The sequence below is a fragment of the Lytechinus pictus genome, chromosome 16, assembly GCF_037042905.1.
Source record: "Lytechinus pictus isolate F3 Inbred chromosome 16, Lp3.0, whole genome shotgun sequence".
NCBI lineage: Eukaryota > Metazoa > Echinodermata > Echinoidea > Temnopleuroida > Toxopneustidae > Lytechinus > Lytechinus pictus.
The window spans coordinates 27982716-28007471 of NC_087260.1; the positions used below are offsets into that span (position 1 = coordinate 27982716).

Consider the following 24756-nt stretch of genomic DNA (forward strand, 5'->3'; position numbering starts at 1 on the left):
CAAAAAACTTGATATAATAACAAATGCACAATTTCTATAACATGTTTACTATCTGCCAATCACACTGAATGATTTCAGTAGCTTTTAACTGTTATGGCAAATTTGTTATGAAAACAAGTTTTATGAAACCGGACCATCTGGATACCACAGCTACCACAGCAGCTTTGAAACAAAATGAATGACATGACAATATTTTCACATAAATTACTTTCGTAATAATGATTCAATCATTTATTTCATACATACAGATTCAACCCTTCATAACAAAATAACAAATATTGGGAGTTTTTCAGTAGATAATTTTAAAGTCACACTTGACTCTTCATGATCCCCACGAAAGTTAAGAATATCCTTTACGCACTTTATTTATAAAACATAATCACTACAGACATTATTATTACACTAATGTATGTCACTACGTGGACAAAGAGAATGCATATATTAAAACTTTTTTTAAACAGGAAATTGCTTGAGGGATCCATCCTTTGGATCGACCCTAATGAGACCTGAATAAAATTCCTTATTATTTTTGTGCATATATACCGGTATATATATCATCCTTTGCATACTGGGTATATATATATACTATCATAAACTACCATGCATGGATACATTTGGTGGTTTTTACTGTTTTATACTAACTTAAGGCACCTTCTTAAAAGTCATAGCCACGTATTTCCTGCAGGAATCCTGCTAGCGGCTTTTCCTACGCCCTCATCCTCGCATTTCTTTTCCTCATAGAATAGTGGGCAATGCAGAGTACCGGTAGCTAAAATGAAAAGATGCACAGCTGGACCCGTCTTACAAAGAGTTGCGATTGGTCCGATCAACCACAACTATGGAAAGCCAGCAACGTCAACATCTAAAATGCATGTTTGTACAAAATATTTTCTAGATATGCTGTTCATTCATACATTCATTGCCTTTCTTGAAAAGTGAGGGTGCTTTTCTTTTGTTTACAAAGGACATTGCACAAATTTCCTGCAGAAAAAATATCACACTGATGAATTTCCATACATATGAGGTTGATCGGATCAATCTAAACTATTCGTAAGATGGGGCCCTGGAATCCTGCCAAGACATGGCACAGACTTATGACAAGCAGCCTAACTGTGGGCCTTTTCACATGTGAATCTTGAATCTTCATTGTAATGATCGCAATTTGTCTTTAGAATCATCGGACCTTTCATACACTCTTCCGAAAACTGTGATATGAATTTGAATTCCTGAGTGAAGGCGGTATGTGTCCTTGTTGACTTGTCAATCAAAGCACTGCATTGCAAATACAAACTACGATGAGTGCATGACAATTTTATTATCTACGGAAGTGCATGAAAGGTCATGTAAGCTTCACCCCCAAAAAAGACGTTTTGGAGGTCAAGCTTTTCACACGCAAAATTTGTACTGTAATTTGAGTGGAACTTAACTGGAATTTACCTCAGGGGTAGAATTTGAATTCGTGATTGTGATGAGCGTTCGTGATTCGTATCATGTTCTAGTTTGGTTTCACACGTGCTAAACATTCATCATTAGCCTTATTTTTCACTGGAATCATTCAAATTACAAATTTTTTTACCGTGTGAAAGGGCAGTGTGATTCACTGAATAATGCACACATTATTCATCATAATTGCACATGTAGTATCAGCACTGATTTAACAAAATACTGGATTATTAGGAGCAGTTCAATTCGATGAGATGCTAAGAATCATACAATCTAATCCACTTTTATCTGGAGAAACCAACTGTAGAAGTGTGCTCCAATACTTGGAAAACGTTTCACGCAAATTGTCGGTACTGCATAAATTGTCAGCGCTGACAATTTATGCAGTAAAATCTTTGGTTTTGTCTGGCTTTATTTACCAAGGGTCACTTCAGTTAGGAAACTCTACCAGCGGGCCCTGTGTAACGTATTACCCTTCTCCAATCTAAATGCTGAGTGCTGATATCATACAAAGTACATGGAGGTATCAAGAGAAGCAACATTTTATTTACTCTGGCTAGCTACTTCAGTTAGAAAACTGTTCTACCAGCAGACCCTGAGGTCATTCTTACACGTCTCCAATCTAAATGCTAAGCACCTAGCAAAGGCAGAAGGTCCAATTTGTTAAGATATGACTTGGCCGGGGATTGAACCCACGGCCTTCCGTTCATGAGGCGGCCGTCTAGCACTGAGCCATCATGCCTATTAACTGGAAATCAGTGTGACAAAATGATGATGGGCTTAAAGGTAAATTCCAGTTGTGGTAACGATATCAAAATGAGTTCGTACAGAATCCAATGAAATGACCACCAAAGTGTCTGTTTGTATAAATAAAAAATATGTGCCAAAGGATTCTGGAAGAAATTGTGTAATTGCTGATAAATCAGCAAATTAGCACAGGATTCGGGTCAAGCGGCGGGCCGACATTCAAAGCAATAATACACTGTCCCACGTGCGCTTATCTGTGTTAGTGATCTCCAGCGTGAACATTTTTCAGCGTAGATTTCAAGATTTCACAAAGTTTAGTTTATGTAACTGTACCAGATCTAGATCCTCGATGATATACTGACAATTAAGCCTGGTTTTACAGACTTTCTCATGAAATCAGTGTTTACTGCAACTACTGGCATTTCTCTTTAATGGAAAATTACACCAAAAGGAAAGTTGAAAACTTGGATGTAGACAAAGTAGGATTAGAACAGGTGGGATGAGACCAAATGAAAAGTAGACAAAAAATGTGTAGACAAATCAGCAATTGTCCTATTAATATTGAAAAGAAATGCTTGGATATTCAAAAGCTCTTAATAGCTAATAATATTTTAATCATTCCAATCCCAACAAAATCAATTGATATTTGTGTAAAGCATTTTCCTTGTTGTTTATAAAGTGCTTCACACTTTTCTCCATTAGATACACATGTTGGCTACTCAACAGTGATAACATTTCAAAAGAGACCAGTTTAGAATAAAATTAGCTCATTAACAAAATAAACAAATGGCACATTTAAGATCATCTAATGATCTGAATACTGTCATGTTTAGTACCACACTGTACTCATCACATAATCAGATACATATGTCATTTTGAAAAAAAAAAAAAAACAATAAAAAAAAAGCTTGCTGTACCCCCATCTTTTAGCCCCCCAGCCCCATACGCATCAGAATGCAACAAAATCTGCACTCTCTGCAACAGTGCTTGGCGGCCAGTGACTCCCCAACCTTAAGTAGATTACACAGGAGTGCATTATGAATCTTAACATGGATATCAACAAAACAAGTCTGTATATTCATGCAAGTCAATGCCTCGCTGGCCACCAAATGGAAATCATTCAAATGTGCAAAGCAAGCCGCAAAATAATGGTCAAGCTAATGAAATCATGGCATTTTTTTTTCTTAAATGAGCCACAAACGCCAAAACTACGTTTTAATTGTTGCAAATCCAGCAATAATCTGAAAAAAAACCACGAAATAAATTTCAGATTTTTTAAGATAGGCCTACTCGAAATTTTCTTGTCTTACAGTATGTAATTATGTATGGCAAGTCAAAGTCCAATTACATTCACACATAATTCTATATATACAGGGTGTATCATAATTTTGTTTACATATTTTAAATTTAAGCACACATTTTAGTAGAGAGCACAACAAATCAATTAATTAAGCTTCATTAAATATATTAATTCAAAATATTACTGGTAAAAACAGATGCAGACCATTCCTTTTTTTTCAAAATCAATTAGAATAAGTTCTGCTCATTTCACCTCAGAAATTGGTCATAATGACAGGATCAATGATGCAGTATGGCAAAAAATATTAGAATTGGGTCATACATATTCTCCTAACTTTGACAAAAAGAAGCAAGTAACAGAATTGTAATTTCATGTACAAGAAAAATGTGTCTCTAATCAACATACATGTAGACACCAATTATAGCATGATGGTTAACTGGCCATATTTCATAGCAAGATAATTTTTTCCCCTCCAAGATAGTTTTCCTGGAAGAAGAGATCAATATGTAGAATGTTAACACATTAAAAACTCCATTTCAGTTAATATGTCACTTGATTCATTTTGTCACAGTAAGCATTCCCAGGATTTGATTAGTGAGGGTGCAAATCATATGATGAATTCAGTCTCATCATCTTCTGGGGCCAGTAACACAAAGCTTAGCAATGATTGTAGAACATTTTTCTACGATTGATTCCATTGACTACAATGTACAATCAATCGTAAAATTCAAGCGTACGATTAATCGTAAACCTTTGTGTTACAGGACCCTGGTATTTCTGATCTTGTACCAAGTGTGATAATACACTGAAAGAAGTTTGAACACAGTATTATGATTGCCATTACCAGGGTAGGGAATGCCCACATGACATCCCAAATCGCCCCTAAAAATCCCAAAATTGAAGGCTTTTGGGCGACCCCGAATTCTGCTACAAACAACATTTAATAGGAAGTCAATTTTCCAATTAAATGCTTTTAAAGCATGATTGCTCGTTGCACAAGAAAATTCCCTTCAATTGAAAGAAACAGCCCCTAAAATTCAGCAATTGCCCCAGAGTGGGGAAAAAATAGCCCCCAAAAGTGAAAAAAAATGTCCAATCCTGAACTTTACATATTAAAAAATCGATATTACACTGAGTATTTAAGATATATTGTGGGAGTTTTTAAATATCCTACAGAGTCTACAATTTCAAATAATAATAATCACCACTTTGGGATATCTACTGCCTCCAATACATACATGTCCAAAATGTGAGTAAAACTTGCATTGTTAAAGAGTAAACAGTATATAATATTCAAGGAAAGCGCAGCTTAATTCTTGAATGTACCATTTTTTTTTCAGTTCTAAGTTATAAAAAGTTGAATTTTGTAATGAACTCAATACAAGGGACCTTATACATATTTCAAGGACTTATATTGTTTTACATCAAATCTCCCTTTGTTACATGTGTATTTCAGCACATAACATGTCATCCTGTACATGTATGCCAATTTCCAGTGATAAATACTAAAGAAGCACCTTGATAATGTACAATGGAATATTCAAATAATTGTGCATATAAACTTTTATTTCTTGTTGTCTTAGCTATATCATACTAATAACACTCGAGAAGACTATCATAACAATGTCCATGTAATATCAATCGTTAAGAAAAATGTGTATGATTTTTTAGACTCAAAGCAATTTCCCTGATTGTTTACCCTCAATGCAAAAAAGTAAAAATTCTTCATTGAATTGTATGGTTTAAGTCCGTATAGTTTCAAAATAAAACTTAATGATACATAGAATAAATGTACATGTTAAAATAATTGCTGAACATTTTTAGTGCACATATATGTAAGTAGTAAAAAGATAGACATATAATGAGAAAAGCGAATGCATACTCAATACCTGATACATATAACACATATCACACAATTATATAACGTCCCTATGCGCTTCCAAAAGACTTGAATATTATTACCCTGGCTTTAGCCCCATAGCCTTTTATAGCTCTAACATATTTCAAGGATTCCTGCATGGTACCCATTTACCTCACCTGGGTTGAGTGCAGCAAAGTGTGTGGATCAATTTCTTGCCGGGACGTGAACCCACAACTCTCTATTTCAAAGTCAGGATAATAATCCACTGGGCCACAACGCTCGATATGTACAGCATATTGCACAGTCTTTTTTTCGGGATATCACAGGTATACTTAATTATTTGGTGAGGATAATAATTTTATTATTATTAAGGGGCTTAAGATGTGTCTTTTATGCAATATTAATATTTTACCCTCGTCATAAGTTAATCCGTCTCATATGCTCACAATCTTAGTACATTTTATACTCCCTGGGGAGTATTCCAGCTGAATATATCCTCTTGGTTTATGTAAGTAGTGCCCTATAATATAAACAAATATTATCAAGGATTTGATTGATTCTTCCTACACAACCTTGATCAAGCACAATTCAACATTATCAATAAACTAAAAAATAAGGGAAAATTTCAGAATTGTGATAATAAACTTCCGGCATGTGGTGCAGTACCGCACGAAGAGGTAAAATGAACATTGCCCCCCCCCCCCCGATCCAATCCTGTGACTCGTTCATTGATTACAGAGGCATTATATTACCCTGTAGTACTGTTTCCTTGAAACCAATAACCTTATGACTGAAGTACACATTTTGGTTGCATTTCTGATCATTGCGTCACAACCCACTTCCGAAATCCCTACATCGTACAAGGTTAATTAGAACAGAATCAATGTTTACTTCTCAGCTGCTTTGCATGGTATACCTAGGGTCTTCACAAAGAAAATGACCAAGCACCATGCTCCAAAACAAGAGGGATTGGTCTCGCTATTATTCTACCAAGCTTGTTTCGTCTTCTCCATCAACTCTCGTCAATTCTATCAATTCCTCACTGACTGAAGTACCCTGAAGAGAAAAAAGTTAAAGACTAGTGTCAATTTTAGTGGTTGAATTATTGCTCCAAATATAAACTTCATCTACATGTATATTGAAAGCCTGTCACCCTATCCAACCTATTGTTATATCCTCTTTATTTTGATCATCTTCAAAATATATATTTAAAAATTTGAGAAATATTTTGTTCTCTGTCCAATAAATGTTATTGCTATGACAGAAGATAGAAATAAATTAATGAATGAAAACAAGACAATTATTCACAGAAAGTGGCAATAACAAACATCATTAAACCTTTATGTTATGGGGATTTTTACAGATGTCATGAAAAGGATCATTCAATGAAACTCTGCCATTCTTATTATCCGTGCTTTCGAATTTTGGGTCAATCAAAATTCCTTGATTTTTTTCTCCCTCATTTGAGGTATTTTTAAATCAAATTCCCTGATTTTTCCCTGACTGGAAAAAAGCACAATAATTTCCCTGATGGGCTGGGAATCTTGTAACGGCCTTTGTGAGGGAAGGCGACGTGCGGGAACGGCCCTTGTGCAGGAAGGCGACGAATTGCAGAATGTATAGTCAGGTAATAAAAACAAAAATTCAAAACTCACCCTCTTCCTAACCGATTTGTCCTGGCCCCTGCTAACAGTCTCTGATGGATATCTCCTCCTAGGTGTCGAGGCTGGTTCTGCTGGCGCATGACTGTTGTTGTAGATAAAGATAGCCAGAAACACCGTAGGCATCTGCAAGAAGAAGTCTAAGGTTGGTTTGAATCCTGTCAGCCATATTGATAGGCTGATGATGACAACAGTCGTGACCTGCGCGCTGTGGACATGGAACATGTTGTCTCTGAACTTGAGCATCAAGGATATCGTCAGTCCAAGGGCGGCTGTGGCGAAGATGAGTAACGTGGAGTACCAGGTGTACCCACTGAACATCCCACAATAGACAACGCGGTTCCGGAAGTTCGGAATGACAAAAAGTGTAAGCGTGTTGAAGATCACACCGAAGGTATACAGCCGGGTGTTCTGGACAATGTACATGTGGAGACCCTGTTCGTTATGACCTTCCTTGAAAATCTTCTCGTTGTATATGTTTGCAAACGATGACAAGAAGCACTGTACCACGATCAAAACATGCCCGAAGCTGACCGTGAAGCTGTACTTGCTGACTTCTGAGTTGGACGGTTCTGAGGTATGGCGCAGTTGCCGATGACATAGGTCCGACGGAATGGCATGTCGTTTCTGGAGTATCTCAACCTCGTAGAGTGTGGCATTGTCTATGGATTCTAGCGTGGCGGACGTATGGTGGTGACCTCTGTTTGAGCTCCTGTGATCTTGGTTTGATAATGAAACTATCGCAAGAAAGAGAACCAGCAGGGACGCCCACTGCACCCGACTAAATTTTCGTCTGAAAGAGAAATGACGGTTTAGAAGAACATAATAAACATCTAATTTTAATTTCATTTAGAGCACTTCCATGAAGAAATTAAATGTAAATCTATGATTGTACTTATTTAGGGATACAACAAATAAGTATCATTTTGAGAACAAGCATGGTATATAGTCTAAAATCATTGCATTATTCACCTTCACATTTACATACATTAAAAGATGATATTGTAGCTTATGAGTTTATAGGGAGGACTATGAATGAATTTGACATATGTCCTTAATTCATGTATTATTATTATTATTATTTGTTTTGGCGTCACCTGTTGCCTGGGAGGCGAAAAGCGAACAGAATCACTATGACCCGCAGGTCTCTCCTCCCGATATAACTGATTGGGGGAATGCAGGTGGACCACTACACCGGGGTTTCCCCTACTCTTATACGAATAGTGCAGTGGGTTCTTAACGTGCAAAGGTGGTGACTCTCCTCTACACGGGGCCTCCATTTAACGTCCTATCCGAGGGACATATGTCTACTCATACAAAAAAAAACAATATCTATGATACATGTACATGTATTTTATACATGGTTTGTTAATCCACTTGCAAAAAGATAAGAGAAGCATATATTCTTTTACATTATCATTTTTCAGGCCAAATCCATGCAAACCCTATTGTATGGAAATTATCACCATGTAAATATTCCAGATTACAATGTGTATCAAGTTTGCGGCAAAAAAAACCCACTTCAAAATCAGAAAATGAAAAAAAAAAAACTTGCTCTATGTACTGTACAGTTTAAAATTCACTGGGTTATGATGCAGTTAATGATAAGGTTTTAATAGTGTCACTACAACAGGTTATACTCTTGTACTTATTATGAATATTAATGTTATAAAGGTTTTAACCACTTACTTTAAAATGAGTCTGAAAAGGAGTGATGTTGATATGATTGTGAAGTTTCCAAGCAAAACAGCAACAGCCTTTATAATGAAATGAAGAAAAACATACATGAGATACTGTATAATACAAATAAAAAAATAATGGAACTGTTTTTATACCCATTACATTCTAAGTGGATAATAAATTCTCTCCCCTACAATATATATCCAAAGTTAAATGGAAAATGTAGATAAAGTGCATCCTTTTGACACCATATGGTATCCTTAAATAACACAATCGGCATGCAAGGCTGCATAATGCCATATGGTATCCTTAAATAACACAATCGGCATGCAAGGCTGCATAATGCCATATGGTATCCTTCTTCAGTCCTCATACAATACCACATTCTTTGTAGAATAACATTTGTAACACGTGGAATAATTTTTCACCATATTCACCTACTGTAATACAGGAAAGGTGTAGCCAGCAGGCTAACTTCAGTAAAAAACAGAGTTAGGCATGTCTTCATGAATATTAAGTAAGCAAACTGAAGATGTCTTATCCCCACTAGTTCTTTTGTGTTTTATTGTAATGAAATTATGTTTATTCAGATTTTGTTCCCCGTGAATAAAAAAAAAAATGGATTGACAACTGATAAATGCAAAATTGCTGCAACTTATTTTATCATAGGAGAGACATTCTATGCAGATGTAAAATGTTAACTATTTTTTATTTTATGTAATAACATAAGGATTGCTGCAACTTATTTTATCATAGGAGAGACATTCTATGCAGATGTAAATGTTAACTATTTATTATTTCATGTAATAAGATAAGTGGGGACATGACACCATCAGCCCACCAAATGAATATTCAAGACAATGTGCAAAACTGTTTTAAAAAATAGTGCTGAAATTAAAAAATCAATAACTTCATTATTTGTTATCAGGTTTTGATGAAATTTTTAGCATTTTGCTCGATGAATGTTACTCTTACTTATTTAGATAGTTATTTTCAGCCCGGAGTACCCCTTCAAGTGTCACTGTTTTCACAATATGAACATATGGAGAGGTACAGGTATGCAGATTAGGGAGTCGATAATGTTACACACTCACTTATTTCTTTTTAGATCTTATTTAAATATGGAATATTTCAATTTTTCTTATCCAATAATGTGAAGCATGGTACGAGTCCTTCTTGAACATTTGAAACCACCATTATTTGACCTGATTATGGTTCAATCAGGGACTTCATTACAAAATCTACAATCATTGACATCATGATACTTCACCTGAAATATAAAAGAAATTATGTATGTATGACATCACTGGCTCTTGTATTTGCATATCAACCTTGAAGGGCTGATAAATGTAATCTACTGTGCTATGAAATTAAGAGAAAAATCTAATATTCCACAACATCGCTATTTTTTCATCCAAATTTGGTGAAATTTCAGTTGTTTTATTTTATACAAATGAACCTTTTACAATTATTGCAATATTCAAGTTTAAGTTCATTTAACCAACCATAAAAAAATCAATTACAAACAAATTATCTATACAAATGCAATAAATGAAAGGTTTTGATTTATTGTCTTGAAAATGCTCAGTGTGAAAATTCCAACTTCTTTAAGAACTTACCGGTTCAAAGAATGTCATGACAGAAAATCCAATAAGGTTGTCAAGGAAATAAAGCAGGCCAGGGATACTCCATTTAAAAAACCTGAGACATTCAGGCCAGCTGAATTGAATGAATTCCTTGAACAAAGGTTTACCTGAAACCAAGGATAATGAACATTATCTATGATAAAACAAAAATCATTACATTTCTAATGCGCACTTATAAACTCCAAGAAATGTTCTATGGAATGAATATTGAAGAGAGGAAGAGATTTGAATTGCGTAGGAGCAGTAAACTTTGATTTCAAAGTACATTTTTTGTGTTGCATCAGGAAAGCAACATTTATATCATTCAAGATATATTGAAAGACGAAGAGGGGAAAGAGGGAGACAGTCAGACAGGAGAGGGGTGGGAGGGGGGAAGCATGGGTGCTCGGGGTGATTTCTTGGTTTTTCTCCCCCAAAGTGTTACTTTCGAGCCCTGGAAACTAAAAATAAGGGGCCCATGAAAATCCCAATTCATTGACATGTTAAAGCTCATCCAATGTTGCAAAATCAGGCAGTAAGCTGAGAAAAGTAGCCCCTGAAAATAATTTTTTTTTTTGCCTGGAGAGACAGGGGCAGAGAGACAGAGGGAGACAAAAAGAAACAGAGAGAGACAGAGAGAGAGAGAGCGTCAAAATACTTTTCAGCATGATTGATGCAGTCAATTTGAGATCTAAAACGACAGCAAATATTATTATAGATTTACATGTATAAACCACTTCAAATGTGTATGCTAGCTTGCACCTATCATAAAACCTGTTTACATTATGTTATAACTACATACACCCTCCACTCAAAAGTAAACAGATGAAATACAATCCATTTACCTGGGGCAGTTCAAGAATTATATGAACGGGGAAATGACTGGAAAACTGTTCCATTTCATGAAGCAAATTTTTTAGGAGAGTTTTAAAGGTAAACCATTCTTGAAAATATTATTGCCGGCATCGCAACTCTCAGAAGAAAAAAACAACATATCACAATCCCAAGGGAGGGGGTAATGTTGTAACCCGGACCTGTTGCGGTACGGGTTAACCTGTCATGCCCCTGATGATGGGTTGTGAGCCGGGCCTAGTTCATTTTCCATCCCACAGACCGGTGTACATGAAAAGGGAGAAGAATACGGCACCGACACAAAAAAAAATCAAAATTCACAAATGAAAGAAGGTAAACTCAGGATCCTGTGTTTCTTACATGGCAGATTCATTTAGAGATGCTGATATTTCCTTTTTTTTTTAATTCTGGCATATTTTTATCAAGTGAACATTGTGTGGGGCCCTGAGTTCGGGGAATACCGCCTTCACATACTACCTACGTACCACCATCCGTGGAGATCCATCACCAAAGTTATCGGCTGATTTTCATTATTTCTATTGTAAATTTGAGTAGCTTGTTTTTGCAGCACATGTGTACCAATGTATAACATGTAAATTGATCACTGATTGCAATTGGTGATTCTTAAATTGGCACCAACAGTTATGCACGATTCTTAACAGATGGGCACAGACCTATTTTGTATTACAATGTCACCCTCAGGCCCCAGAACTTTCAAATGAAAGTGGATTAAATCAGGAGTAGGGGAAGAAGAGGGGGAGCAGGAGCAGGAACTGGGGCGGGAAGAGGACAAGGAGCAGCCTGGGCAGGGGAGGAGGATCAGGAATGGGGAAGAAGAGGAGGAGCAGGAACTGGGGCGGGAAGAGAACAAGGAGCAGCCTGGGCAGGGGAGGAGGAGGATCAGGATCAGGAGTAGGGGAAGAAGAGGGGGAGCAGGAGCAGGAACTGGGGCGGGAAGAGAACAAGGAGCAGCCTGGGCAGGGGAGGAGGATCAGGAATGGGGAAGAAGAGGAGGAGCAGGAACTGGGGCGGGAAGAGAACAAGGAGCAGCCTGGGCAGGGGAGGAGGAGGATCAGGATCAGGAGTAGGGGAAGAAGAGGGGGAGCAGGAGCAGGAACTGGGGCGGGAAGAGAACAAGGAGCAGCCTGGGCAGGGGAGGAGGATCAGGAATGGGGAAGAAGAGGAGGAGCAGGAACTGGGGCGGGAAGAGAACAAGGAGCAGCCTGGGCAGGGGAGGAGGATCAGGATCAGGAGTAGGGGAAGAAGTAGCCTCTTGTCGAGGCCCTGTCGGCTGCTTTCCGAGCGAACATGGCAAAGCAAGGGAGAGAGCGAAGCAGAGCGCCGCGAGACAGGGCCTCTTGACATCTGACCCGAATTTCACCGACTTTCTTTTGTTTTTACCAATTCACCGACCAAAAACTGGTCGGTGAAAATCATCCAATGAGAGCGCGAGCTGCTATGACGTCATATTAAATATTCATGAGCTCATCTTGAATAGCGACCCTTGGATTCTTGGCGAAGAGTGAGGACGAAATATCAAAGAGCGCTGAATATGACTCTAAAATGCTGAATATTGACCGATTTAAGGATTTGCAAGTCAATGAAATTAACTCTGCACTGAAAGGACGAAATGTCTTTGTAAATCTACCCACAGGATATGGAAAAAATGTAATATTTCATGCGATTCCACCGGTCGAACCGGGGCGTCGATTATCGATCTCCGCTGTGCAGTGCAGTGAGGGAAGCTGGGGTGGAGTTGCTGGGAGTTGACTCGAGTCTGACCAGCGGCTGAGCAGTATCTCCCGGGAAGTTTCGGGGCGGTGATGGGTTTGTTACGGCCAGTAGTAGTAGTAGTAGTAGTAGTAGTAGTAGTAGTAGTAGTAGTAGTAGTACCACTACTTGTAGCATTTTGCTGGTTATATCCCCTTTAGTGTCCCGCAATTAAATGAATCCCCTGCAGAATAATGGACTACTATACTATATAGTATTCCGAACCCAAAACGAAACAGCTCTGACATTTCATTGGTTTACTCGGTGACCGGTAATATCATGACTCATGAATATTCATTAGTAAGACGTTCCTCATGAATATATAATTCAGTTCAGATGTCAAGAGGCCCTGGCTCGCGCCAGGCCTAATTCGCTTCGCGAATTAGGGAATCCCTCATTCGCTCGGGAAGCAGCCGCCAGGGCCTCGACAAGAGGCTAGGGAAGAAGAGGAGCAGGAACTGGGGCAGGAAGAGGATGAGGAGCTGGAGCAGGAGTAGGGGAGGAAGAGGAAAAGCAGGGAAGGAAGAGGAGCAAACATAGGATTAGGAGCAAAAAGAGGAGCAGCAGCATCAGCAGCAGCAGAAGGAATATGAGGAATTTTAATAAATCTCACCACTCATCTCCAACTTGAGCATGATAGAAAGACACACAACCAGCTTGACGGCCTCAGCACATACATTGACTGTCACAGGCAAGTAGTCATATTTATGATCTGAAGAAAATGGTGAAAAAAATGAAAGAAAATAGTAACTTTTATTCACCTCTCCATCACACAATCTCATGAAAGTAGCTGATTTAATATGTGTATCAGATTAGGTCACTCCTTTAACAAAAGAAGCAGAAGATTGTAAATGTAGAGACCTATGCCCAATTTATATACTATATGTATGATCATTGTATAATAACAATGAGCTAGCTAGTCATACTCTTCTTGTATTATATCGGGGGGGGGGGGGGCATAAGAAGACAATCTTATCATTTTAGTACAGATGGACTGCCTCCATAGCCTCCAAGATTTTTTTTTGGTGGAATTGCTCAAATTTCTAAAATCATCAGATCATAACCTTTTTACAAATAAAGGTGGCATTATTCAATTGTGTAGCTTCTCTATGGGAATATATATGTAGCACAATCTCTGTAAGATTTTTTGAATACATACTTGCAGAGCTGCCAAGTTGTATTTTGCATGTTCAGTATTCTTATCCCCCAAAATCAGTATTTTGACAAAAAAATCAGTATTTTTACCATGTGAGATAAATATTTTGTATTTTTCCCCAAAAAAGTGTATTTCATAATAAAATGCTTGGCGCACTCGCCCATCACGGCGCTCAAGCTGCATGCAAGCTAAAATGCGCACTGCTCTTGCGGATGAAAAAAAAAACCATTGAGACTTGTGTATATCTCACCCTGGTTTATACAAAATGATTGAAAAAAAAAAACAAATTACCTGTATTACATTGATCTAATAACCATATTTGTGTACGTTTTATGAAATAGAGACATATAGAGATGATTTTTCTCAATAAATTTCGATTTTACAAAAAACGTACTGCCATATTTTGGTTGCAAAAACGTACTAAATACGGCTAAAACGTACTGGTTGGCAGGTCTGTACTTGTGTATACTACATGCATGTTACATTAACTGTGCAGAGATTTCACGACCCCTCTACGATCACTGAAGATATCAGGGGCGAATTAGCCGAGCCCCCACTAATATTTATCCCTATTCTTCTCTGACCTTCATTAGCTGATAATCTCATAAGCATGACCCTTCCAGCTCCAAGTACAATGTAAACGGCTGCCAAGGCGACAGTCGTCGTTGAATGACATTCCATGGTCAATGTGGACTTGGCTTGTAGTTATCAATCCTCACAGGCACCTCTCCTTGTTATATCCAGGCTGGAGTTTGAGCTTTGATGATCATGCGATGAACTTCAGATCATGATGTTCCTCATCATACATCTGCTAGCCCTGTAGGCAAAACAAATTGTTTGAGGGGGGTAATATCAATTGAAAATATCACTTGCAGACACTTGCGTGCGCTCAGCCATACTGTTCGTTTGGCGGCCAACGAATGTAGAGGCCGTCAACACTTTGCAGTGGAATGCGACCAATTAACAAAATGGCTGCACACATGCACCGGGACTAAAATGTTTCGGGCCAATAAATTCAAGAAAAAAAATTGAGAAATCCTGCTTCATACTTTTATTTTTGTTTAACTCTCCTTGGTTGACCAAGGTTTTAATGGCATCATATGAAACTTTTGATTTAAATAAGGAAATAAATGATGTTAGACCTCAAAGCCTGTATTCTTAAAAGAGACCATTGTAGCACATGTGACCAAAACCATGGTTTATGCAGATTTCACATATCGCGTTCAATTAGGCGCCCCTTGCCAAAAAGTCGAAAAGATTTACTTCTCAATGGTGCACGCGATGAAATATGCGTTCTGATCCAAATCTGTTTTTGGAGTTTTGGACCCCGTGTTCTTGGGGGGAGGTTTTTCTTGAAAATTAATTTTTAAAAATATTTTTAGTGCTCTCCAGAGGAAATTTTTTGAGGGTACAACAGGAAATAGTCACTCCAAATTGGGTGGCCAAATTTTGTCCACATTTTCTTTATCATTAAAAAAAAAATATGTCCAAAATTTTCAAAACGGGGGGGGGGGGGGGGTCTGTAGTAGCAACCTTTCCCCTATCCCACCCCTACCTGTATTATGACATGTTTGCGAATCTGACTCGCCAATCGAGCAGGGTTGTTTTGACCGTATACGAGCAGCTGTGAGTGACGTCATCCTCGCTGCGATGGGTGTCAAGATTAGTCTAGGTATTCAGACACAGTAGGTTTCATTCGTTGTATTTTTTAAATTACGATTTGAGCTCTGTTATTTATGAAATTTTATATGTTATTTTGAAAATACTTTTGTAGAATTTGTGCGAAATAAGAGCAAAACTGCAAGTAAAATGAATGCGTCTGAATGTCTAGAATATGGTATTGTTAATGGAAGTCGTATTTTTTAATGGCACAGAAAGCCTTTTTCATGAATTTAATTTAGAAATACATGTTTCATGTTTCATGAATTTGATATCTGATTATGGATCTTTGTATGGTGTTAATCATTATTTTGAAGATATTATGAAATAACGAGATAATAGACCATGAGACAATAATGATAATGAGACAATAATAATAATAATAATGAGACGATAATTAATTTTATTGAGACAACAATAATAATGATACAATAATAACAAAAATATTGAGACAACAATAATAATGAGACATTATCAATTATCCTTACCAAAGAAATTATACGCCAACATGCTAAATCAATCTGAGTACTTTTAGCCCCCCCCCCCCATGTTTCTTAATTCGCTCATTAAATTAAAAAAAGTACATTAAAGGCCTTTTCTTGTTTATGTCTTATGCTTTAAATAATAAACAATTAGTAATATTAAAAATCTGTAGACAAGGGGCCTGTTTCATGAAATGGTCTTTCATAGAACCGCTCTCCGTAAGAACGAGATATCGCTCAACTGTTTCACAAAGCCAATTTGGGCGATACGAAGAATGGTTCTTGGAAAAACACCTCTAGACATGTCCTATGTAGGCATGATCTTCTTTGCACACCGCCCGCCACCGTTGGCATTAAGAGAAAATGTGTTTACAGCAAGCCACACTGACATATCACCTTTAAATTTTTTTTTTTTTTTTTTTTTTTTTTTTTTTGGGGGGGGGGGTCATTCGATTGCACTCTGATGCATTTTATCTGGGATGGGCGGATGGCCCAAGTTATTTCTTTGTATGGGGGCTGTCATCAATTTCAGGTCGTCTTGCACGGCAGGACGACCCGAAACGGATGTAATTTTAACTTCTCCGAGGTGATCTAGGCCCAAATAATTTTTTTTAATGTTTTGTATTTTCTCACATTTTCCTCCCTCTTTTCCAGTTTCTTTTTCAACCAAACTTGAAATATCGAAATGGGCGGCAATCTCTCTGACCCCTCGTGCTTTATCATTTTTTTTAGATAAACAACATGAAAACACATTTTAAAAAAAATTATGTATGCTGGAGAAAACATGTTTATAACGTTCAGCAAAAAAAAAAAAACATACAAAACTAAAATGTTACTAAACATGCTAAATCATTTAATCATTTTTATTTCATTTTCATTATTATCATTTTTTTTTTAAGTTGTTGCATTTGTGCTAACTTGAGATGATGAATGAAACAAAAAAAAAGCTGCGGTAACAAAAAGCTAATTGAATTTAAAATATAGATAAGCCCTATAGCTTACAAATCCATCACAATCATTACAAATGAAGATAAGTTCATTGTACCTATAAAAGAAATGTTTATGGAAAGTCCATACCAAAAGTGCATTTTATTTAAATTGTAGGGTAGGCCTTATTTATGTCATTATAAAGCAATAATGTACGTCTTGACTCGGCTTAACTTTGAAATGTTGAACATATATTTATATATAATATTCTTGAAGCTTATGTTCTAATAAACTTCCATGAAGTTATGAACTTTAAATATGACCAACATTTATGATCATTGTGATTTTTAGCATTGTTTCTGCTTGTAAATATCTTATTTTCCATTGCAGATTGATTTCACACATTTTTCTATGTTTTATTATTGCAAAGCACTACATTACCCACTTGGCATGTTTGCAGAAATTTTCATATTTTCCTTGTCTTCGGTTTACTTTTCATGCAAAGGTATGTTTATACTCTAAACACTCACATTCGTATTTCTTGCGTTATATCTGACAAATAAAATAAATTCGCTTTTTCACACGTAGCCTCTCAATTTTTCTTTTTAGTCTCATACAATCAGACACATTGATTTTGTTTACGTTACCGATGAGTTATTCCCCCGTTATTCCTTGTTTTTTTAATTTTCTGCCGGAGAGGAAAAAATGGCAGCCGTGCGTTGTTGTCCTTTAAGTTCAACGAGTTGTGCTTTTCAAGGCACATCTACAAGCGCAAAGCAGCGGCACAAATCGCGATATATAGCGACTGGTAAATACGTCTGTAAGGATGATGACGTCATCCAAGATGGCAACTTACGTTGACCAACGAAAGGATCGAAGATGACGATGTTTCGATCATCATTTGAAAGGAATTAGCGGTAACTGCGGTCTAAGGTACGATATTTCTGAATTTTAAACATTTTTTCGTAAATATGGATGTTATTTCTTTTTCATAATGTGACCATGCAAAAAATCACAATCGTATGCCCGCGGCACATAGAACTTTCCCCATAGGCACACAGTAGATGGATTCCCTGCACGCTGATTGGCTGATCGCTCGACCCTCTTCCCTTCCTCGCCCAGCGCTGTGTGTGAGAATCTTTACACCGCGCGATCGGCTGACTCACGGAGCACAACACTCTGTCTTGTAAAGATGCCAGCGTGTAGATTTCGGGCGCATGTTCGGATGATATCGGCACTTCGGCAGGCAGTGTCCGAAGTCTAAGCAAAACATGTGGTTTTCATCGGGTTACGCAAGGCCGAAGGCCGCTTGCATAAATTGTATTTGCATAGAGTACAGTGCACAGCGTATTTATAATGTACATGTATACTTGTCTGTACTGAATTCTGCGTTACCCCCGCGATAGATGAATTTCCTGGTAGACTGCCTTATGATTAGATGCTTGGCGCAGACTTCATACATGTATATTAATGTCCTGTAAATTAACTTTGTTTTTTAATAGAATCATTTGATGTTCTAAAAGAGTGTATTTGTAGGATGTTTGAACCCTGAAAGACAGTACATTTTATTAGAGCATATTATAAGTTGTATTTTCTGTGTGCTTACGAGAATTCATGTACTTGTGACACTTTGTCTGGAGTGTGGGAGTGCTTCTAGACTAGCATGAGTCTACCCAGTTGTATGGACAGGTTGTGTGTCCGGATGATCAATTTTAGAAAGTCATTTGGAAAAATTTACAAGCGAAGTTTCATCAATTTTTAAAAAAAGATATTAGGAAATATTATGGAGAACAAGATGATTACAACCATTGAATTCATACTTTTAGTGTCATGCAAAGACAAAAAAGAAGGCTTCAAAAATATAGTGTCCAGACGCCCGACCCCCCCCCCCCCATCCTACAGCTACGAGAGTGAGAACGAATGTGACGTGATTGTGTGTTATAATTTTCATATTCTATTTGACTTAATTGTTGGTTTATAATTCAATTATTTTCATTAACTATTTGACAATTTTCTGTTTTGCTGGACAATATCATTATAAGAGTTTGAGTATTCAATATCTTTGTATTATGCATTTTTACTCGAGCTAAGGTGTTTCATCAACTTTCAGACAGGAATCTTAGAAATCAATTTTAACAGAAAATATTTTTTAATCTAAAATTGATTTTACAGGAGATATCAAAGTGATTGTTTTCAGAAAGGTGGTTTAATCAACGATCTAAAATGGGATTATTTAAAATTCACAATAGTCATATAAAATATATTTTCTATATTAAAAAATTATTTTCATTGTCAATATATTGAGATTGATGAAACACATGTAATTACAATGACTGAAATGTTTTTAACAATATTAGAGCTAGTATTATTGTTCTACTGAACAATTCAATAAAGATATTGAGCTATTAACTTTTTGTTTATTTCGTTCATGTTCACGAAAATATTATACTTTTGCACTTTATTGGAAAATGAAATACTCTCCCTCCCCATACCCTCTCCCCCAATTCCCTCAGTCCTAAACGTTGTTTACAATAAATGGTTATCATTTAATACCAATATAGGGTTTTTGGTGGTTTTTCCTCACTTCGATGTGCTGAGAAAATAGAAATTCCAAAAAAAAGGGGTAGACTCCGATCTCCCTGGTCTAATCATGGACTAATTATCTGGATGCCGATGGTAATGTAATTTTCTTACCCATTTTGAAACATGGTGCATAATAATGGAATGTTTATATTAGATGACAAGAATATATCTGACCTCTATTATATCAAAGTGCAAACAATATCTAATGTAATAGCTTTCAGGCTTTAAATGTCACAGCCACGGCAATGGTGACATTTCATGAAATAATTGTGAATGTATTTATGAAGATATCGTCAGTACCTAACAATGTAAATAAGATACCGTATATGTAAACCGTATGTTATCTATGGTGATTGGGAAATCTATACCTTGGATCGGGAGGGGTACGTGATTCAACAGATTCCAATAGAAGTTCACATTCAACAATCTGACTTCAAGAAGCATATTTCTGATGGAATTGAACAATAATTCATCGAAAGATATAGATATCAAGTTAATTGATTTGTCTGAACGTTTAGGAGCATGTATTTCGTCTGTTCACCCCTATAGATCTACACGAGTTGATACTATTTGTATTTGAATATCGTTGGAAATTTCGATGAATTGTTCAATTTCAATTGTCTTTTATTTTATATCTGAATAACGCTTCAAAAATAGTTATCTTTACAACGGCATCGGCCTAATTTGTAAGAGTGCCTATTTATGAAATGATAGTTGGAATGTGAACGAGAACACTCGGCCCTAAAGCCGATGGCACGTGATCGAATTTAGTATTGCTTGAAAATGGTTTTTCCCGAATTCCCGTCTGCGTCATTGGGTGAAATCCTCTTCTGTAACTTTAAAACCGCACTTCTATGGAAACTTACTGAATCACTCACCTCTCCCCACCCATGGTACAAGAAAACATTTCAAAAATCGCCAAAATTAAGATGTAAAGATTAATCAACCATCATCGTAATCAGCAGTGACAACATTCGCTTCGAACACCCCCCCCCCCAAACACACACACATGATCTCAATTCTCAACATCCCCTCTTCATTTATGGACCACTTTCTCTTTTGCTCGATCGCTCTTTGCGACCATCCTACCCCCCCCCCTCTCGCACACTACACGCTGATGCAGAGTAGCAACAGTAGCTCCATGAGTGTGGTATGCAAAAAGAATTAGGCCTGTCGAACTATTTTCATAACATTTAGAATCGTATTTAAAAAAAAATCGTGAGGTACATGTATGCATTATGAAAACATTCGTGATCATGGGTGAACAAATGAAAGAACAATAAAAATCACTGGCGGATCCAGCCGGCCCGTGCGCCCCCCCCCCCACCATTGAGAGGCACAAGTAAAATTTGTAATTTGAAAATGGTGTTAAAACAGAAGCGTGCCCCCCCCCCCTTAGAAAGTGAAGACCTGGGGGCGTTTCATGAAAGGACTTGTCGGACGTTTTATCCGACAAGTCCCATTTTATCCGACAGTTACCATAGTAACAATACCTCTCAGTCAATCAACATCAGAGAAAGATGTCAGATCTGACAACTTGTCGGATGAAAATGTTGATGAAACACTCCCCTGATCCCCTTAATTATTTTTGGTTGAAACCCTTTAAAAAAATCCTGGATCCGCCCCTGAAACAAATGAAAATACTTATAATTCATATTAAAAACGAAACAATTGGATACGAATTATAAACTTTAACAGAAAGCTATTAATTATGAAAGTTATATTAATTTTATCCGAAAATGAAAAACATTCAATTTATAAAGAGAAGTTTGGGACCCCGTCTAATGAATGCAGAAGTCCATTAATTATTTGGAAGCCTCGGAACAATTGATCTTGGGATTTCACGGACCGAGGGGCTATGTCCTTATACCTCGGTCACATTATTTTGCTCTACGGCGGCCGTACGGCGAGTCGAAAACAGTCGTTTTAATATTGTTTTTGTACCAGCTACATATTGGTGGTTTGTCCATGTATAAAAATTAATAAAAATGCTGTTTTCGACTCGCCGTGCGGCAAATGTGACCGAGGTACGAGTCTGTCATAGACATGAAAAACAATGGTTGACAGAACCAAAACACCATTCAGAAAATTAAATCACAATTTCAAAAGATGTAGAAGTATGGGGTAAATTTATTGATCAATATGTGAATAAATCTGGCTTTAAGTAACTTCGTTGGACTTTATATCAATCCTTTCCAGTTTTCCATTAAAAGATGTTCTTTAAATTTTGACGTCCTTAGTACAGTAGTCACATTTGCTCTACGGCGGTCGTACGGCGAGTCGAAAACAGCCGTTTTGTTCATTTTTTATTCAAACCATGTATATGTACACTGGTACAAAATAATGTTAAACTGCTGTTTTCGACTTGCCGTACGGCCGCCGTAGGGGAAATGTGACTGGGGTATTATAGTGACATATAAAAAATAATGAAGTTGATGCAGTTGCAAATTGTTAAATCTTTATTAAAAGAAATCATGATATAGGGGTTGGCTTACTCTTTACAGTTTGGCTTTAATTTATTTTTGATGATTTTCATTATACTTTTCATGAACAGTGTTTTACATGTATTCCGTGAAAGTGAATGTCATTCCAGAATTCCATGTTTTTTGTATAATTCATACTGAACTGGAAACTCTTATTGAAGGCAAATTTAATGCATAAGAATTTATTGAGCATATATATATATATATATATAATTTATATATATATGTTAAGAATAATTCAAACAATGGTGTTTACTGTGTGAATCCCATAGTAGTTTAAACAGTTTAAACAAGTGTTCAAAATCTTAAACAACCATGCTTTATTTATTGATGATTAAATATTAGAGTTTAAACTTTGTTGTTTATAAAGTTCTTAAACACTTGTTTAAAATGTTTAAACTACTATGCAATTCACATATTAAACATTGTTTGAATTATTTTCAACAGTGAAACAACATAATACATAAATTAATTACAAATAAATCACAAGAATATTATGACCATACATAATAGCATTTTTACAGTGCATCATTGTTGACAGATACTGGTTTTCGATCCTTCTCAGCATCATATTCATAATTTTTAAAGATTATTCACTTCTTCAATTTTAAGTAAAAATAAAGTTGAAAGATTATCTCATAAAACAATAAAATTGTTTTTATATCCGAATATCGTCTTGATTTAGTGATCCCCAAATCCTTCACCTTCTTGAGCAGTTGTAAAATGCGATATGAACTTGTAGCTTTGTCCTTTGTCCTTCTTGTGAAATACAGTCTTTCAATCAGTGTCAGTCATCTTCGGATTATGCTGTAGATTATACAATGAAAATAAACCATAGTTTGAACTTTTGAATTTGATTTATTGCTGTCATAATTGGTAATTCAAAGATAAAAAAAAATAGATAAGAAAAAGAACAGGGCAGGAAAATATTTGATTTTTGCAAAAAAAAAATACTGAAGGAAACAAAATCAAAATCAATCTCCATCCATATAAATTTGGTACACATCCGCACTTCAGTGATTATAATTTGCATTATTTTTCAATGTAATTTCCTGTATTTGTATAGGGTCTATAATTATTGATATTATCATAGAGCTATATAGCTCTATGATATTATCATGTCTCAACAATTCCATTGATTGTCCCTGGCTTTACCGAAAAAAAAAACAATCAGTGTCCAGTTTTAGAAGTAAAATCAGTATCACGAAAGTTCCAACAAATAAAATGCCCAAACTTATATTCCTAAAACACTAGGATATTCGCCATGCCATAAATAGAAAGAGAGCTTCAATTTCAGAGGCATACAAACAACAGGTGCAGCTGCCATTCATTACATTCACGCCCCAAGGCCGCATGGCCGAGCTCCACACGCATTCCACGGCCCTTCACGAACACCCGAGCGAAGCCCGATCACAATGCAACGCTCGCCATGCTTGAAATACACCAATGCGGGCTAGCACAAACACCACCGCAAAACAGTCCACAAAATCAACATCGGTGTAGACGGTTTTCCGTATGTCGCTTTGTACCCATACATGTCGCTAACATACACTTTGCACACATTGATACACAGTAAACAACGAACACAGTCATGCAATTTTCACTACTCGACGGTAAATATCTTCAAAAATATGACTTACCAAATGACGAGAAGTCCGCAAAATATCATCAGATTTTCCGAGGTAATGTAGCTACACCGTATGAAGAAAATGAGATTTTCAACTCGAAATCTTGAAGGAAATACGTCGTGTTTAGTATGAGGTTGATCGGTGGTTCGCCGAGAAACTTCTCGCACTACATAGGTTTTGTATTATGGGAAAATATGCAAATGAGAGCCAAAACACCCAATGAGATCACAGCTCAAGATTTGTGAATGAAACATGACGTCACGCACTACGCTGGCGATCGAACGAGCGTATCGCGCATGCGCGGGTTTCCTGTACAATTCTTCTTCGTGCGCGGTATGGTCATTTTTACGTTTTTGTACATGGTTTTGGAAAAAAGTGGGGGGGCTGAAGCCCCCCCCCCCCCTTCCGTGTCCCCTGTGCCACCTGTGGTGGGGGTGCATATGGAACTCTTTCATAAGATTGTAACTAACTCTGTGGTTGGTGGTTAAGACTATCTTGTCCCGGTGTTGAGAAACGGGCCCAATTCAAAAGGATGCTTTACTCAAATCACAAAAACGTGAGAACTCCTACTCACCTGCCTGCATAGAATATCGCACGCAATGGCTATGTCTATGAAACTGGGCACAGGCACAGTGGCAGCGGTGCTGCGCTGATCGTTTCTTGTAGCTGTCGTATCCCACTCCCAGTATTATCCATCGAATACTCCTCCACAGGGTCTTATTTTGCAATCTACCCTACCCTAGGCTAATTATTGATTCTGAGTACTTTAATGGCTTAGATTTAGAAACTTACCCAGGCCAAACGGAGGTAATGTTCGCTGTATGCAGTAATCCAGTATACATTAGGCCTACAGCAGAAATGCAATGTTGACAAACGGAAGAGGGCGTGAACACTTTCGT

General features: G+C 37.0%; 1 protein-coding gene across 1 annotated transcript; it reads right to left on the reverse strand.

The window, feature by feature from the left end:
- Positions 1-204: 204 nt before the first annotated feature.
- LOC129279672 (UDP-sugar transporter protein SLC35A5-like) lies at positions 205-24726 on the reverse strand. Its single transcript, XM_064110908.1, has 7 exons — positions 24650-24726; positions 14680-14912; positions 13553-13651; positions 10312-10445; positions 8702-8769; positions 7007-7805; positions 205-6407 (listed from the first exon to the last, which is right to left on the reverse strand). Exons 2-7 carry the CDS (start codon positions 14774-14776, stop codon positions 6333-6335), a joined length of 1272 nt encoding a protein of 423 aa, XP_063966978.1. The 5' UTR covers positions 14777-14912; positions 24650-24726; the 3' UTR covers positions 205-6332.
- Positions 24727-24756: the final 30 nt, after the last annotated feature.